This window comes from Misgurnus anguillicaudatus, chromosome 10 (assembly GCF_027580225.2).
Source record: "Misgurnus anguillicaudatus chromosome 10, ASM2758022v2, whole genome shotgun sequence".
Classification (NCBI taxonomy): Eukaryota; Metazoa; Chordata; class Actinopteri; order Cypriniformes; family Cobitidae; genus Misgurnus; species Misgurnus anguillicaudatus.
In genome coordinates, this window is record NC_073346.2 from 27,938,483 (window position 1) to 27,958,223 (window position 19,741).

The 19,741-nt window shown below is 39.3% G+C and overlaps 1 protein-coding gene across 1 annotated transcript in view; it reads left to right on the forward strand.

Annotated features, from left to right (window-relative positions):
* The window catches only part of zdhhc18a (zDHHC palmitoyltransferase 18a), a 72,464-nt gene extending 58,440 nt beyond the window's left edge, over positions 1-14,024 (forward strand). The window contains exon 10 of the mRNA XM_073872286.1: positions 13,967-14,024. Within this exon, the coding sequence (XP_073728387.1) occupies positions 13,967-14,009 (43 nt within the window). The 3' untranslated portion in view covers positions 14,010-14,024. The remainder of the gene's footprint in view (positions 1-13,966) is intronic.
* Positions 14,025-19,741: the final 5,717 nt, after the last annotated feature.

The following is a 19,741-nucleotide window of genomic DNA, read 5'->3' on the forward strand; positions in this document are numbered from 1 at the left end:
ACAAGGAGGAAATTGAGCGAGCGTGTGACAGGAGCGTGATGTCACAGGGAATGATGGAGTGTGTGAGGAAATGCCAGCGGGCTGGACTGTGGATATGGAATCCTCATGCGAAGGGGGTTGTGGGCCTCTAAGCTCAGTGTTGCTAGGACTCAGAATAGCTCACCAGGGAGATCCGATCTGTTATTCCACTTCAGTCACAACCGCTACGATTGAGACTACTGCTGGACTGGTAAACGAATCGTTCCTTAGGAAAATTGGTGACTGAGTGAGATTTAGAAAACGGAGAGAGAGAGAGAGAAAAGGACAGAATGTCCACCCAACGATGTGCCTTTCCCAGAGGGGAATAGGAGCTCTACATTCCTCGCATTGCAGCGCGCTGACAAACAATCCCAACTTTATCCCCAGCACGCGGGGCAGCTGAATGGCAGTAGTGTCTGGGCCACAGGCCTTCGGAGTTTTTGCACGGGGGAGGGAAGTGTCGCCCAGACCGAACTCTACTGCCCCACCGCACTTCCGCACTCCCAAACCAAACACAGGCCTGGCTTAGATGCTACTGTAGGCCTGAGCGGACACCATGCAGTCAGGAACGTGCTGGCAGAAAATGGGCCGTTAGGAGCCAAGGGCCAGTGCTCATTCATTCTGCATGTGCAACAAAAAAGCATAGTTTTACAATCAAGTATATGTAGAGTTTTGAATTCAGTTCCACAGGAAGCATTTAACTTTATTTGTTAGTGTAACTTAGTACAAATAAGTCTGTTGAATTCACTCCAGCAGGAAACGTCTGAATTCTTCGTTCCTGTAAAGCAAAGCATTGTGTTAGCAACCAAAGATTGTGAGTTTGATGCACCAATAAAATATGTATAGATTGAATGCACTAAGAGTCCCTTTAGGCCAAATGCGTGAATGTAAATGTTTTTGTGTTTACTAATTTGCATGAACACACATTTTGTGTGAAAGGTCCACTGTTGTATTTTTAACACTTTATGGCATTCATGGGCAGCCTTCAAGCACTTGGCAGCTACAAACACCTCTTCTTAGAGGATAAAACCAACCGGTTATTTGCCATCCAGGTTAACATCCTGAGAAACAGAGCTTAATATAAACAGAACGCATCTATTTAGACTGAATGAGCTCGCTGTCATAACAGCAAGAGTTTTGGTGTCTCTCTCCTTTTGGAAAAGATTATAGAAGGATGGTGACACATAGCATGGGTCAATATAACAGTAAGAGCTGGTATTTGGTGCATTGCATTAGTTGCAGTCATCTTTAGCTCTGGAAAATGTAGCTCGACAGAATCCAGACAGCTGAGTTAGTATACACCACTGCAGATGATGCTTTGAGCAAACACCGAGCTCTCTGAGACCGTCCGTATTTACAGTATGAGAATACTCACTCTTTCCACTCCCAGCTTCTCAAGGCCAGATGAACGCCGTGTGCTGTTCAACCCAAGGCCAGATGTTCTCAGGTGGGGCGTTTGGTTTGAGAGATGCTCCGTTGGTAGTCGTCGCGCCCCACACGTGGTTCTCATGTGAAGTCTGCGGGAGGAATTAGCCTCGGATGTTATCGCGGGCTGCGGATCGAAGCCTGTGGTGTGTTGAGGGACATGCGAGGCTATCTGTGGGGCTATGATCTCAGACGTTCTCTGTTCCCAGCACGGGGAGCGGAGATCACGGTCAAGGTCACAGAGCATCCCACTGTCTCTGCAACAGAGTCCCATTGTCTTAGGTTTCTTTCGGCTGATTTTAGGCGAAAGACTTTATGAAACTTCTGGTGGAGAATGTTTCTACCCTTCCTGCGAAACAAAATAAACACAACCTCGGGAACGCACTCCAAAGCTCGCCTTCTATAAATAGCAACGCTGTAAGCCCACATTAAATTGTTTCAAAGCACACATAATTCAACAACATCCGCCCTTTTCACAATAAAACCATTTTATGGGAACGCTCGAACTCTGAGGCTTACGTGCAAACCTCGGAATCAAAATAAATGTCATTCTAAATCAATCAGAAATAGAAAAATCATTCAGCGTTTCACTTGCACGTTTCGCTTTGTTTGTCAAGACGGTTTTAAACTTTCTTTTGGGTTTGTTATAGTTATATTGCTGACCATTTCTTCATGTTTCTTTCTCTCCTTCTTTTTCCTTTCAGTTTATTCTGTTCGTTGGAAAGTAACTCCATACGCCTTTCAGTGCACTGTCTGTAGTACATTACTTCATTCATAGTTTGCTCATTGTCCTAAATTATATTTGCATTCTGCTTTTGGGCTATTATGAAAGATGTCTTTGCTTTAGTAATCAGAGCAAAATATTTTGTAAGTATATGCAACAAAGATAATATACACTAGTCAACATTTGAAGTGGATCAAAAAAGTTAATTGAAGTTGTCCTATGACAAAAATGGGTATTGTTTAAAATTCATGTATAACATTTTATGAAAGGTTTTGATGCACTTCAAATGTTGACTAGTGTATAAATGCATGCAATATGTTGCATTACCTTTACTATGAATGGGGACAAATATAATGCTCAATATGACCGCTCTAGCAAACGTCCCACCTTCCCATTAAAAGAGCCAATCATCAATTGTTAAAGACTGGCTATTCTCTGATAAAGAGACTGTGTAAAGAGTGTTGTCAGAGCAACATGATCTCACGGAAAGTTGTGTTATAATCAAGAAAAATTTGATTAAAGGTATAGCGGAAGAATTTCCGGAATTTTTGAAAAGAACTGCCCCTTCACTTTTTAAAAAAAAAATGCATATGCGCAACACTACCTGTTCCCGATAGGGAATGCCTATTAACGTGTGCACGAGAGAGCAGACACAAGCCTAGTTCTTCTCATACACGCTCTGTTTACAAGTGTCTGCCGACATGGCTCATACATTGAGATGTTTACCGTGTCTGCGCGGTTCGTGATTTGTGCCAGGGCTAGCATCGCTAATCATAGCTTACTAAAGCAATAAGCCCCAATAAGTATTGGGTTACCAGTGTATTTTATAGCTCCGCTTCGCGTCGTGCCTAACAATGCCCCTTTGCTGTTATAAAATGCACTGGTAACCCACTGCTTCGCGGGGGTTATTGCTTTTATAAAACGGTTACTTCAGCAGGATTTCATAAAATAACACACAAATAAGTTGTAATTATATTTGTAAAAATATAAATTAAATTAACTAAATGGATTTCTCCAAATAGCATGCCAAACTTTACCTGTCGAGTAGAAACTTCGCGACAGTGGGAAGCCCAACCTGTGTGAAATATTCTCACAAAAACACTCTGGTCTTGTTTCTTTCTTCAGAGGCCTTTCTCTTCTTTACAAACACTTTTTCTCTTGCGACTCTCAGACATTTTGAAAAAATACGGTGAGAATGCAAGCTTCAATGAATGGCTGAAACCATAGCCCATAGAAAGTGATTGATTCTAACCCCAACCGACAATGGTAAGAAAAAAAGTAAAAACAATGAGAAAACAACACATAAAATGAAAAAGAAAGTCGTGCAACGGACACAAAAAACTATTTATAAAAATGTATGTGAGTGACATGAAAAAACATTCGTCCTCAAGGCATGTAAAAAATATGAATTTCGCGCAATGGACACAAATAAATTAATACATTTTTTTGTGACTACAACACGACATTCTGTGAGATCAGCTTGTGGCAGAGATATTGGATATGACAAGATTGATCACTGCTTTTACTATGAATAGTGGAAAATGCAACACTGAATATGGCCTTTCTGGTGACAGATGTCCAGCCTTCCATTTATAAGAACCAATCATCATTCAATAAAGACAGAATCACATGAGGTGCTTGCTTACCTGTGTGCATATGCATTCGCTGAAACAACCTCGAAATAAGGTGTTATTTGAGCCCCCAAAACAAAGGTTATGGTACAGTTGATGCCAGGTTTAGTGGTTCTCAATTCTGTTCCTGCAGCCCCACACATTTTGTATGTCTTTCTTATTTAACACAGCTGATTCAAATCATCATTAGCAAAGATCTCATTGTATTGAATTGAGTCTGTCAGATAAGAGAGACATACAAAATGTGCAGAGCTGTGGTGTCCCAGGACCAGAATTGAGAACCACTATAATAAATATGTTGTTTTTTAAGATATGTCTTAGCTCGTTCAAGTAGATATTGTATGAATGAAAAAGCAAACATGACCGCTGAGTGCAATGACTTCTCTAAAGTGAGTTTGATATAGAGAAATGACTCTAACTTTATCAAAATGTCAGACTTTTTTATGCATCCATAACATGTTTACAGTGTAAGTTAGAGTAAATTATGCTTGTTTTTGTTTTTCTGGGTCATTTTTGTGTAGCTGGATGACCTAAAGCACATACAGTAATTACCAAAAGACATCACTCATTAAAGGCAAAGCCTCAGTAAGTGGGCTGTGATTTGGAGTTGGCTTCAGAGGAACTCTGTGGAGATCCCGTTTCCTTGATTCTCAGAAGCTGCCAAAGAGGTTTGCTGGGAAGTAGCGTCTTAGATTGGGGTTGAAAAAATATACAAGCACCCCAATGGCATCCGAATCGTTCCTGCAGTTCCACTGCTTTCAAAGTTTCTACTTTGTGGTATCGAGGGCTGTTATTGAGCACACAAACTATTTTTTAGCATGACTGTGGACTCTCGCTAAACAAACTACGATGTTTATTTATCCTCCAGTGTCCGTAGCACAATACTGCACATAGAGGTGCAAAGAGATTTCATTTAAACTTACTTATGAGTAAAATATAGGTTAAGTTAAATGGATGGCCATAATGTATGTTTTCTTTCCATGAGAAATAATATGTGTATATTTTTATGGTTCTTTGCTAAGTTTTTTTGTGCATGGTCTGGTTGCAACATTCCATGCAATGCTGTACTTATCTTTTTGTTTTAATATAAAAGTCAGTTTTTCTTTAATTTATGTTTTGTTTGGATGATGTTTTGTTTGGCTGAAATCTGAGCTAAATTCCCAAGGTCACTATTGCAGAATATTTCCATCCTGAGGTATGTGATAACAACTTATGAGGAGTTACTGTTTGAGCACTGTCATCACACATTACTTTTGAGGATTTTTAAAATGAATAGCACAAATAAATTCTGTGAACTTCATCAAGCGTAGTACTACCGAGCCCCTAAGGTGACATTGGAGTAAAAAAATTGAACGTTTAGTACCGGTACGTTTCATGTGCTCACGTGAAATTTTCATGTGCTCACGCAAAACCTTAATGTGAAGAATTTTTTTAAAGTTTAGTTTTGCGTGCTCACGTGAAACTATCGCATGCGCACGTGAAAGCGAAAGTTCCACGTTTGCAAGTTTCATGTGCGCAAACGAAGCTAAACTTTATTAAATTTTTGCTCCATGTCCCCTTTGGGGCTCCATATTATTCTGCTAAAGTGTGTAACTTTTTCAATATTGCAATAGAAAAATTGTTTCGTGTGCGAAAGTTTCACGTGCGCACTTGATATTTTCATGTGCGCAAACGAAGCTAAACTTTATTACATTTTTGCTCCATGTCCCCTTTGGGGCACCGTATTATTCTGCTAAAGTGTGTAACTTTTTCAATATTGCAATAGAAAATTGTTTCATGTGCTCACGTTAAACTATCGCGTGAGCATGTGAAAGCAAAAGTTTCACGTGCGCACGTGATAGTTTAATGTGCGCACGCGAAAGTCTCACGTGAGCACGCGATAGTTTCACATGGGCACGCGAAACTAAACTTTAGTTAATTTTTGCTGCTAAAGTGTGTAACTTTTTCAATATTGCAATAGAAAAAAACTGTGTTTCTTCAATATCAATATTCAGAGACTACCAATAGTAAGTCAACAGATTATACATTGATAAATAAAGGACAGACTTAGAGATTTGTGTTTATACAGACTGAGTCATTCAAAGCTTGCACTGATCAAAACAATCAAATATAAAGCATGTTTATTTTATTATTTAATGACCCCTACATGAACCATATCACCCTTAAAAGTCTTGACACCTCATCCACAGTTAACAGTGGTAAGTGTATTATATTTCGGCCGAAATCAACTGTTATCTCCGAGTCAACGTTCGGATCATAATCCATCTTTCTGTGTACTCATTCACTCCTCTGTCCGTCTGCATCATCCACACTAACTCTACTGTGACATCATGTCCACCCACAATCCCCCGGTTGGTTTGAACTTCCCGTGTCCATGCTCAGATCCTGTATGAGACACACAAAAGCTCTATGTGTGAAGGAAACTAGAGAAAACCAAAGAGAATTGGTGACTGACACGCGTAGGTGGGTGGGGTAGATATTTTAGGATAACTTTGAGGTAAATAGTTCCTCCTTTGAAACCATATCTTGCACACTAATCTTCCCTGTCACATGCAAGCCTAAATGTTTGACATTTTCGTGAAGCGTACAGTAATCTTAGTTTTATACTTGTGCCAAAATACGCTTAAAATACGGCCAAATGCGTATTAACAAATTTGGTGCTGATTGCTGTCAGCCCCCTTTTAATAATTTTCTGTATAAACAGAAGGCACGGTCATAATGGTCGACAGCCTGCCTGTGATGAGAAAAACAGGTTTCGTATTGAATAAAGGGTCTCGGCTTACAATGAGGGGCTACTTGGTGGGACAACAAAAGGTCTGTTGTTAATAGATATTCTACTCCTTAAGAAAAACACAAATTTGTGATCAATATAATTAAATGAAGTTTATGACAACAAGTGCACTACCTATAAAAAACCTAAATGTGAGTACTCCAGATTTTCTTTATTTGAGGTCTCGCATTTTTAAACCGTCTCATATTTGTTAGGTTTAGATAAAGATGAAAAGGCTTTTGATCGTGTGCCACTGACTGTTTGGATATTTAGCTGTTCAGCGTGATTACAAACTCAAGATACAGTATGTATCAACCAACTCTTGGCAAGAAACTCGCATAAACAGTACAATGACTTCAAAAGAGTCATTTTTTGAGTTTATCCTGCTGTTTGTCGATATCTTTAAAGAGGAGGTGCTCTGAACTATTCGCACCTGATAAAACGTTTTTACATACCAGGGCATCCAGTAAATTATGTCTTTGACCCGGTCATATCTTAATTACAATGTACTTTTTACAACTTCTCTGCTTTTCCTCCCGGCACACTGACTGAAATTTATGCTTCGGCAAATAGTTGAGTTTGTCTGCTGGAATATTTTCTCTGGCTGCTGTCAGGATTTTCCATGCCTGAGGCTGGATGTAGTAGCATGAATGAGAGAAGCAGAAAAGCGGTACTGTCACTGTGAGCCATATCCAAATGCTCTTAGACAGGTCTTCTCTTTTGCTATCTGAAATATGGTTTCATGGCACACAAGTGTGACCTGTACATACACACAGTAGCAATTTCCAATATTGAGGTGCCTGGGGCCAAAGAAAACATCAAGGGAAGGTATTGAGGAGATACATTACAGCACATTTACAGGTGCAAAAAAAGCAGTGTGAACCGCTAGTCCAAAGGATTTTGGCATTGCAAACAGATGCATGTGTGGAGACCAGACACAGCGATGTGTGGCTTTTTGATATGTGGGTGCACATGAGAAATCCTTTAGAAGTTGGATAAATCTTTTATCGGATAGCAGTAAAGAGAGTCTGATATTTTTATTAGTTGGCTGCTGATGGAGAGCACCATTGAAGCTTTGCTATGTGACAGATATATAGTTTAGCAGAAGGTAATGACTGAGCATATGAGCTCATTTTAATATATAAATCAGAATGTATATTGAATAATACTGCACTGCTGTCAAAAAATAGGCAAAGTACCCAGCTGTCACCCCTCCAAAAAGTATATAGCTTTGGACCTATAGAGTTTATATAAGTACCTCAGAGATAAATATTGGTACCAAATGTATACGTATATGTATAGCTAATGGAACATATTAAAAAAAAAACAGTAACAGCAGAGGTACATATATCACTTCTGACAGTGTGTATCCCTCAATGCAATGTGCTCAACCTGACATTCAATTTTAAGTGTGATGAATGTAGTAGAAATAATATCAGCCGTGATTTTTAATCACATTCTTTGACCTGCCTACTTAAGGGATTTTCACAAGACTAGATTAAAATATGTATTTTTAATGATTAATTATTTTGCTGATCTTAATAAAGCATAATTATGTTCGAATAAAAATGAATCATTTAGCTCAGCTTGTAGAGCACACTGTGGACACACACTGGTTAAAAAATGTATAGATGGTATGCATTGCACTTAATAAAAGCATGTGCCAAATGCATAACAAATATTTGCATAATGCATATTATTTGTATACTTTTAAAAATGGTAATGCAAAGTAAGCAGTAAGCTAGTAGAGTTTCACACATTGCAGATGCTCTGTGAAAGCTGCATGTTGTTGAGAGCGGATAAACCCACCAAGTAATATTTAGACAGCTTGCTGTTATCCAACAGACTCAAAGTGATGATGCAACACAGCACCCTAGATTCCTCAGCTCATAGGCTTGCCAGGGTAATTTGATCGGATCAGATTCATCTTCCTTTCCTTCCGCATCCCTGCATCTCTAATCACCCTCTGTTACTGTGTGTTTACTTTCTCTTTTTTCTTATTAAGCCCATACTGTGTTCCACATTACAGAGATGATGTTTTACATCAAGCATTTAGTTAGAAATTAAGGTAAATTAAATAGGCATATACGTCAGGGTTCCCACACCTTAGTTAACTTTAAATTCAAGGACCTTTCAAGGACTGTCCAGGCCCAATACCCTCAAAATCAAGGACTAAATTGGGGGACACATTTCAAGTGAGAGTAAGGTTAAATTGTGTTAAGGGGGTCGCACACCGGCCGTGCAGCTCAGCGTCGCGCCACGTCGAGTCGCTTCTAGAACAACTCGGAGGTATCGTAAACCGGAAGTGCACATTAAATAGCGCGAGCTTCATCAGATAGCGTCTACTGCAAAATGACAAATATGTTAGCAGCCAATGTTAATCGTTAATGATTTGGGACAAATATGATTTATTTAATGTTAAACTATGTGAGTGGCGCTGTGTGGCGCGACAGGGATTTGAGCAACTTCCTGAAGGGGATCACACACCGGCCGCGCAGCTCAGTGTCGCGCCTAGGACAACTCGGAGGTATTGTAACCGGAAGTGCACATTAAATAGAGCAAGCTTCGTCAGATAGCGTCTACTTCAAAATGTAAAATATACGTTAGTAGCCAATGTTAATCGTTAATGAATCATAAAGCTGAGCTGGGCGGCCGGTGTGCAATCCCCTTGAGTCACAGCTGGGTGACGCGGACAGGCGCCACGTGGCGGCGCCGGTGTGCGTTTACTCATAGAAAACAATGTGTTTGATTTTTTTAGAACGGCGCGGCGCTGCGCGGCGCTGAGCTGCGCGGCCGGTGTGCGATCCCCTTTACCTTTTAAGATACATTGTTACAGTTCCGTTTCAAGGGAACTCGTGCTGCATCACTGCAGTGACACTGGGGATGCCTCCAAGTGCGTCTGAATGTGTATATCAAATTCAACCAATGGTGAGGCTTAACGACAAAGACAGGGTGACGCAGGAGCCAGGAATTATATCGCTATCTGAAATATTGCCCAAGACGGCGTTACAGGGAAGCAGGAAGTATGGCAAGGGAGACGCAGCGTCTCGTTCCCTTCTCAGGGAACAACAGTTACATACGTAACCCGAGACGTTTTCATGTGTCAAACACAACACAAAAGCATTTTGGTATTAATCAACATTGGCATACAGAAGATATAAGCATTTAAAGCAAACAGTTTAGCATGTGTGCTTAAAAAGTCTAGAATTTTTATGATATTATCCTACACTACGCAGGGAATAATATGGATTTTTTCCAGAAAACTTCTGGCATAAAATAGATTCAGGCACTTCCAATGACCTGTCTCTATGTATGTATATTTTCAAAAACTTCCCAGGGCCTTGAATTTTTTCCTCCAGATTCACAAACTTTCAAGGATTTCAAGGACCCGTGGGAACCCTGATACGTGTATATGAATGAAGTTAACCTCTGTTACTACCAGTCACTTCTGTCCTCTTTTTCAGTTAGTGCCACCACCGATAAGACATCATACTTCACCGCAAAGAAAAGTAACGCTCCCAACACTAAGCAGCTATTTACAGTTTTTTTCGATTGCTAAACGACAGTGGGCACAACTGGAGTCACATGTGCAAAACTCTAACTACAGTCAGCACAGCAGCAGTTCATGTGGACCAAACTCTAGATCGTTTTTCATTGGTTAAACACAGTTTTCAAAACTCTACACACTTATCCCATGACTTTAACCACAACCTGCACAACACTGTGTATTTACAGCACTTTGTTCAAATGCTAACACACTGCTGTCAAAACTGTGAGCCACACATTCAAAACAGAATTGATTTCCTTTCAAACATTGCTGATTGTAATTTCATATAAATATAAATTCCAATTTCATATATATATATATATAAAATTATGATGGGTATAGCTCAGAAAGACAAATTTTGGAAATGACGGGTTTGTGGAAGCAGAAGGGCTCTCCTGATTTTGCCAAGTGGTTGATGTCCTCAGGGCAACATATTGTGTTGACCCAAGGACAACATTTTTCTAAATAAAACCTAAACCTACCCCAAACCCCAACCCTAACCATAACCAAACCCTAAAATCAGAGGGACATGATAAGTAAAAAACAATGGTCTAGAAACAGCTAATCTTGGTTGTAAGCTTAAATTTACGTAAAACAAACTATAATCTTATTTCTGAAATCTGATTGGTTGATTGAAATGTTGTTCCAGGGTCAACATAATGTTGCCCTGAGGACATCAACCACTTGGCAAAATCAGTTCGAGCGAGGGGGCAGGGTGGCAGGTAGTGGCCTGATGCTATAGCGAGGCAGGATTAGCCCCTCATTTATTTGTTTGAATTACAGTATGTACTTTTAATTTCTACCTTTTTTTCTCATTACTGTAATTCCACAAATGACTACAGACTATTGAAGCAAACTGCTAATTTTCATTTACCTTAAAGAATTGTTCTGTTCTAAAAATTTCAATAAATCATGTGATAAATCAATCAACAAATAAATAATTCTTTGAAGAAAACTACTTTGTATGAAGTCACTGAAATTGTTCAATCTGTAAAGATAAAAAGTTTGTATTTTGTGTATTGGTGTTTGATGTTAGTGTTTTTCCTCTCAGTGTGTTGTGAGTGACAGTGTGTGTTATCTCATTGAGGGTTGTGTATTGTGTTTGGCTGCACTGAGCTGTTTTGAGGCATGTGTTTAGAGTTGTGTTGCTTGAAGTGAGTTTTGCAGGTGATATGTACAGTTTAGCTCAGGTGACTTTTGGTATTGCAGACTGTAGTTAGAGTTTTGCACATGTAGCTCCAGTTGTGCCCACTGTCGTTTAGCAATCGAAAAAAACTGTAAAACTTTTAATTCTCTGCTTTGCCCCCTACCGCTCCACCCACTTCCTCATTTTCAACTGATGACTTTGTTAACTTTTTCACTAACAAAATGTCTTCCATCAGCAACCAATTTTCCAAACCACTAACATCAGAGCACACTACACCTCACATTCGTTTCTCCTCTTTCTCTCAGCTGACCAACACTGAAGTTTCTAAACTTCTCTCCACCAACCTCACCACCTGTCATCTCGACCCAATTTCCACCCATCTCTTACAGGCCATTTCGGACACACTCGCACCGACACTCACACGTATCATCAACACCTCCATGGTCACCGGTACATTTCCATTCACGTTTAAACAGGCACTGGTCATGCCACTGCTTAAAAAGCCACACTCAATCCCTGTCTCACAGACAACTATAGACCTGTCTCACTCCTTCCATTTATTTAAGTATTCCATTTATGAAAGTAAACATCATGGTCATTATCTGTTTTTATTATTAGATTATTACTGTCACAATCCCTATTATCTGCCCTTACTTTCCAGACTTCAGTTCCCATAATCCTTTACACCCCGTCAGCCATCATTCATCATTGTCATCACCTGTACACTATGGCTCTGTCCCAAATGGTGCACTTCATGTGGACATTCAGTCTCGTGGTCTTAAATTGTGCGTGCTCGCAAAGTCTGCGAGTCCATAGGATGTCCCATCTGTCATTTTTACGCTTCAAAGTGTGCTCATCAGCGCCCCCTTTGCACCCTTGATGCGGTCTTCGGTGGAGGCCGCACTGTAGCAGGCTTCGCGCACTTTACCAACCCAGAAGTCCTTGCGAAAGAGCAATCAGACGATGGATGGGAGGAGTTCACACTGATGGGCAACTTCTCTTCTTATTTCCGGCATGACGCTCGAGTCTGTCCCAAAATACCAAAAGAAAACCAAGAAAATCACATTCATGACGATTTATGGTGATTTTATTTTCGTTACACCATTGCCTACAATGACGCTGAAGCGGGGCTCCCCTGGTTCAAGATGGCGGCTCTATGTGACGCATTCAGTCCAATGAACTGCGACATCTAGTGTACATATATATAAATTAATGGAGACCGTTTAGACATTTGAAAATAAATATGGAGCCAGGTATTTTATTTTAGAAAATATGATACATTGATGCAGATTAAAACTGCCTAAAATTTACCAGCCTTAGAAATATACAAAAGTAAAACGCAAAACGCACAATATAGCAGCAACAATATTAATTTACATTTCACACTAAAACATAATTTATAAGAATAAAATAGTGACAATGCCCTTTAATTGCCAAAATATACACTTTTGTTTAACCCTTTACCTGGCACAGCCCTTTTTGAGTGTGGGGGGGAATGTAATGTACCCCTTTAAATTAATATAACACTGTTTTTTGTCTAGAAGCCTGATTTTGGTTTTATTTTAAAGAAGACACTTTAAGGTTTTTTACGGAAGTGTCTGGAGGTAAAAATATGAAATAAGAAAAAATTGTTATAGTTTAAATTTATTGTAATAAATAAAAAACATGAAATATAGTATTATTTTATACATAAAAAAATATTATAATAAAATAGGTTTGTGTTGGTTTGCTGTGAGGTTTGCTGCATACTCATCACAAATTAATAAACTACAGTCACTGCATTATTATTACCGCTAAAAAGTTTTGAAACACGAAAACTACATTCTTAGACCTTCCCAACAATATATAGTTTGTCGTGATAGATTAACATTTACATGAAAAATATCCCGCTCACGGGACAGTGCCAATTAACAGGTTTTAACTACAGTCCTGAATGTTTATATCAAAATACCCAGACGTCACAGGCGCGCATTGACTCTTGGGATAGCCAAGGCTGTGAAGGATCCATCAATGAATCCTTGGTTTCAGGGGAAACGAAGGCAACATTTGGCGGCTGCATGTGACGGAGCCTTTGAATTAGGACAGGCTTCTTTGCGGCCCGGTGACGTCATAGGCCTTCAAATACAGCATTCGAAGGACACAGCCCCCGAATTGGGGTGCACCCAAAATATACTCTGCCATTCGCCTCACTGTTTGTTGGTTCTTGTCTATGTATTGTTTGTGTATGCCATGACTGTGCTCCATGTTCCTGCATATGGTATATGCGTGACAACTACACTGTGTCTAACTTAAAACCATGTTCCAGAAACCCTTTAAGAAAATTTCCATTTATTACAGTAAATTAGCCTACTGGTTCCAACTTCAGCCCTGTGGCATCCATTGAGCGATGTTGGTCTTTTATCCCAAAACTAATTTACCAGATTTAACTGCTACAATAGCCAAGTTATTACTCATCAGGTGTGCTTCAAAAACATCCCTTTTAAAATCAAGACTTTAAACCATCAGCCTGTCAAAATATGAATCAATTTATTACAGTCAGTTTCTTATGTTACTTTGTTCACTCTTTGATTTTTTGATGCTCTTAGTTTTGAACCCAAACCTTGTTGATAGTTTATAGCATTTTCATCACAAATCTTTATTACAGTGCTGTCAGGATGACAAATGAACTAAACTATTAACATGGTATTATTTTTTTGTCTCATAGGGAACACTCATTCAACAAAAGAGTTTTCTGCTTCTGTGATTAGTGGTCTCTGCGTGGTCTGATTTGGAAAACACCCTCCGCAAATTGACCATGGAGGTGAGTCACGTGACCTTGTCTTTCTCAAACCCTGACCTCCTGGGCCGCTGAAGGAGGAAGCACACAAAACCTTCTTTAAAGAGCTGAGGTCAACATAGGCCGCGTCTCCCTGGTGGGCTATGCTAGCTACCCTGCCAAATGTCTGTTCAACTCTCATGACATCACCCATTTTGGTCCTCTCCCTAGTGACATCACCCCGTACCCCCCTTTTAAACTGCCTTTTTCCTTCTGACTGGGGATCGACTGTAGAGCTGTTACGAGGATTTTCCATTAGAGATTTTGGATGGGAGACCCCTGCTTCTGCATGAATCATGAGGTATCTATAAATCCTCTGTAGACAATAAAGAAATGTTGAAAGCAGTTAGGATGTTATTCCTGGGTCACTGTCATCATTATTATTTGCAACTGGTTTTGTTCTTTTCGATGGTATGTTTGACATTTATATAGTCTTTAATAAGAGTTTATTTCAGTAACGTCTAGCATGGTATGTGGTAGGTACCATGTTTATACTCTGACAAGTATTTTGTACTCCCTAACAGTAAGCCTCTAAAAGCTGTTTACAACAAGCGTTTGCCAATCACCATGGATCTCCCCCAAACTCTCCAAACCAAGCGTCCAGGTATTAAGTAATGTTAAACAAGAAGCTATTAAACAGAAAATTAAGTCTATGGGAGGATGTGTCTCATGATAATAGATTAGTGCTTAGGCTTAGAGGAAAGGGGCAGCTAAAGTGAGCTAATCTGATTTTGACAATGAGTTAAGTTAGTGAAGTGTGTGTGGTTGATCACTGTGATTTCATATGGAGATTAAAACACTCAGTATTCCTAAAAACTGCGTCTGGTTCCTAGTGGCACATTTAGTCTCGTGCGTTGCTATGGTTTTTGAATGGCGGGTCGCACTGGTCTAAACAAACCCATACATCAAAGATTAAGGAATGACTTCTTTTTGGTTAGTGGAAAACTCACCACTTGCATTAGGGGTCTGTGTTTATCTTCCATTCCCAAATATGCTGATGTAAACGCAGAGAGAGAGACAGACAGAGCTTTAACGTCTCTGTCGAAAAAGGCTGAGCTGACAGATTTCTGTGAACTATTGGTCATTAAAGTCCCTGTAAAGTCAATCTTGAAAATCGTTTCTAAACACATTATGAATCTATTGCTAAAACACGGCACAAAGACTGTAAACTATGTAATACTGAATTGCAGAGTACGATCGTTAAACAGTTTTTCAGCATTTCAGGATTTTTTAGCCAGGTTTAAAATGTTGGCTCGATGACGCACTTGTGCCACCCGGCAAGTTTGTGGTGTGACAAACTCATGGCACATTTAATATAAGGACTTTACAAGGACTTTAAACTGTTTGGTGAGCTAATCTCACTGGCCCAAACCTGATTTGGAGATTTGAAACTGTATTTGTTCGTCTAAAATGAATAGGAATGCATGATAAAACTGACACTTGTTAAGTACTCTCTAGTTTAAAACAATGGGTTGTTGAATCCATGAATGCGAAAAATACGGACATAAACAGCCGCTGGGTTTTTATTTACCTACACTGTCAGATTTTTTTTTTTGTTTCGAAAAATGGTCTCTAGCTGTCACTGGGGCGGTTACCTTTCAGAAAGTACACTTTTGGGCCTAAAGAGTTCAAATTAGTACATAGGGTGGCCATTTGTGCCAGTTCCGCCGGACACGTCCCGAACATGTTTTCGGGTTCGTTCTCCGGATGTCGCGTTGCTCGACCGCATACGTCATCGAGGTTCTCACATTTCAGTTAAAATACATTAGAAAGTTACGATTTATTTCTTTTAAGACATACAATCATTGTAGTTTCATTCGTACCTTGATATGTAGCGGTTGCTTTTCTGAAATTAAACCCGAAATATTAAACCTTGATGACGTATGTGGTCGACCAACGTGACTTCCGGAGAACGAACCCGAAAACATGTTCGGGACGTGTCCGGCGGAACTGGCACGAATGGCCACCCTAATAGTACATGGTACATATTGGTACCAAAGAGTGCATATATTACCTTAAAAGTACATTCTGGTACCAAATGTATTTAAATATCTGTACCTAAATGGTATGTTATGTATAGTAGGACATTTTTAAAGGGTACTGCCCCTGCATTTTTGTGTGTGCTAGGTTGGTTTAATTGATGTATAGCTCAGATGTGGATATTTATGCGTTAATTTAGCCCAGTGTTTGAGTTTGTCCATATTTTATCCAACAATGGGGTGAAACAATGTGTACAGATTTCTAGTTTTTAAAATTTACTGTGTATCAAAAACTAAAGTATTTGTTGTTGCTTTAATTTTAAATGGACACACCACTTTTTTGAAAATATGCCCATTTTCCAGCCCCTCTAAAGTTAAACATTTGATTTTTACCTTTTTGGAATCCATTCAGCTGCTCTCCGCTGCTCTCAGCATTGCGCAAAAAAATAACCAAAGAGTTTCAATATTTTTCCTATTTAAAACTTGACACTTCTGTAATTACATTGTGTAAACCGACGGAAAATTAAAAGTTGCAATTTGGCAGATATGGCTAGGAACTATACTCTCATTCTGGCATAATAATCAAGGACTTTGCTGCTGTAACATGGCTGCAGCAGGCGTAGTGATATTACGCAGCGCCCGAAAATAGTCCCCTGCTATTGAAAGTTACTAAGAGGACTATTTTCGGGGACCAGTGTCTCATTAAGTTAGTATTGAAACCAAGAAAATACATTTATAATTTATGAAAGTATACTCATTGTGCTTTTGTAATTCAGGTTTAATTGCTATGGGTCCCCAGTGCTTCTATCAACCTAGAAAATGTGAAAAAGAACAACCCAGTAACTTAAGTTTTGTTAAACCATTCTCTGCAAGCATGTGAAAAATAGCTCATTAAAATTTGGCTCCCCTTGTGATGTCAGAAGAGGATAATACCGCCCCTTAATCTGCACTATCCAACCACGGCACTGCCATTCAGTGCAGAAATCAGCTCATTTGCATTTTAAACGACACACCCAAAATGCCACATTTTTACTCACACTTACAAAGTGGCAATTTTAACATGCTATAATAAATTATCTATATGGTATTTTGAGCTAGAACTTCACATACGTACTCTGGGGACAACAAAGACTTATTTGACATCTTAAAAAAGTCTTGTGAAATGTCCCCTTTAACACAAATATGCGAGACACTGAACCGTAATGTTAATCTACTCCTACAGATCTAAAAGATAAAAACAAAAAATAAGTGAAACTAGTTTAAATTTGGTATAGCAGGAAAAGTGTAACCTTTGTAAGGGGATTTGAATGTTCTAATAAATGGATTAATGACAGCTAGAAAGGAAATGAGAGTAAGAGGGGATTTACACACTAACACACTTCTCTCTATAACCACCCTGTTATAGAGTTAAGTGTTTGTGGTATCACACAGGCTAGTCTAGTCAATTGCAAGTGTCATGTCATAATACTATGTTCCTTTTTAGACCTGGCACGACGATATCTGTTAGAATTAAATTCTGAGTTTTACAGCATTGATTGCAGCATTGGTGTAAATCATATAATTATAGGTGTCTGTTGTGAGTTATCAGGACCAACGCACCTTTGTGGTTTTGACCGGACACAAAGAGCTTGTTCTTCTCATGGCATGAGTGCCCAATATCCTCGGTTCCTTTTGAAAAAGTGGCCACACAGACATTGTCAAAACTATCCAAGTGAACCAAGAGGAAAAAAGAGGAACGTTCTATAGCTGAGCTTTTATAAATACACCCTTAACCAGAGGCTGGTGTGCATGCCATGGCAATCCAGCCTTGAATCTTTGCATGTTATTACAGAGACTCTCTGCGCCTAAAAAAACTGAGGCACGGTGAAATCATTCATTTTCTGGTCTGATGTCATCTCAGACTCTCCATAATTGCCGTAGTCCGGCGTCTTGTGTCTATAATTGGTAAAGACACCACAAACTGCCTGAGAAGACACTGTAGGTGGGTACTTTGGTAGCTGGTGGACTCATTATTTTGTCATAAAATTGAAGCGGGAGGTCATCAAAAGGAAACCCATTTTTCAAGACTCTTCATTTTTTTTCTCCTCTTCCCTTTTTCCTTGTGGTTTGGACACCAAACCTTCTAGGCAAGTTTGACTTGCTGTCTGTCTGCCACTGTTGAGAACTGGTTTTAGTCGCTCACTGATGTGGGGTGCTCGCAGAGGGTAATGATAGATTGCTTTCCCAGAAATCTGCTGTAATTCAGCACATTTTAAATGTATGTTGATAATTTTATATAATTTATGCAACCATAGGAACTTGAGAACAGAGGGTATTTAGGGTGAAGCCGGCACAAGAAGACGAGAAGAACGTGCTTACAACAAGAGGAAGTGATGTATGAAGTGTAGAATGCTATTATAAATATTTGTGTACAAATTTACAGTTTAGCACATACACACAAGCTATCTTGAGTACCTATAGATTTATAAAAGACCAATCAGTTGTACTGATTCTTTCCGAATAAACCAGATCCTGGAGGTGTACCGCGGGTGGAGTGAGTGAAGAGCAAGCAACACAAACAAAACATTATCCCACTATCTCTGAATAACTTATGATTCACTTAATGTTAGTGTCGTTTATATTATACACACTTGCCGGTCAATTGCCAACAAAACACAGACATTTAATGCAGTTTTACTTACCGCCTGCGACTCATGACCCCGTTGGGATGAACCTATTTCAACAAAATCCAGCGTTAAACAAACACACACGCACAACTCCACTGTTACTCCAGATAAACAAACTTTATCCATTGTTTCAAGGCTCGGTTCTTTGGGAAGCTGAACAAGCTTTAACTTCCCACAAAAACACACTTCTTTGGTGACTATAGCTTTCGTGTCAGCTATTGGTTGGTGCTATTCCGGTTAAAGTGCCCATATAAGGACTTCCACTGTACTTCCTGCACTGAAATTGCCCATAAACATAAAGCAAGATTATTACTTTATGTGAAACAAAACACAACTTAACAAAACTTGAGCGAACCCTGGCTAAGGATAAGTCCAACTGCTTTTTGTTTAGCATAAGGAATCCAACTCTTAAACAGTGTTAATACGTCCAAATGCATGAAATGGCTTTACACCTCACCCTTAAGTGTCATCTGAGGTCATCCAGTATGGCTTCAAAAGCGTCATTTTATAGGTTTTTGAACATGGTTTGAACATTTGGCCACAGCAAGACCTCACACTATGCTGTCACAGCAAGACCTCACTCTATGCTGTCTGACCAAATATAAAGCCAAATAAAGCTTTCGAAAATTCACGTTTATTTAAACTAAATATGTATGACAAACATTTGTGGCATTCTGTCATTTACCATTAAAGGGATTTTGACTGGTCCCTAACTAAGTTTGTAAAGGGGAACCGAAAAGGTGGACATCCATTGTAGTGTATTACAGTAAGCATGCTTTCAGTTCAATTTTACACAAGGAGGTCATAACATTAGGTTATAAATAATCCAAAGATGTTCCTTTAAGCATAGCTGGCCTTGTTTTAAAGTCTCTCCACTTGCAATGATCATACCATGGGTTACACCTTTCATACCATGGCAGGTCAGTTTACATTCTGTAGTTAGTCACAGTTTACACCTGAGCATTCGAGAAAGTTAGTTTTTGAAGTAGTGACTAGTCGCAAACCATTTTTACAGTTTT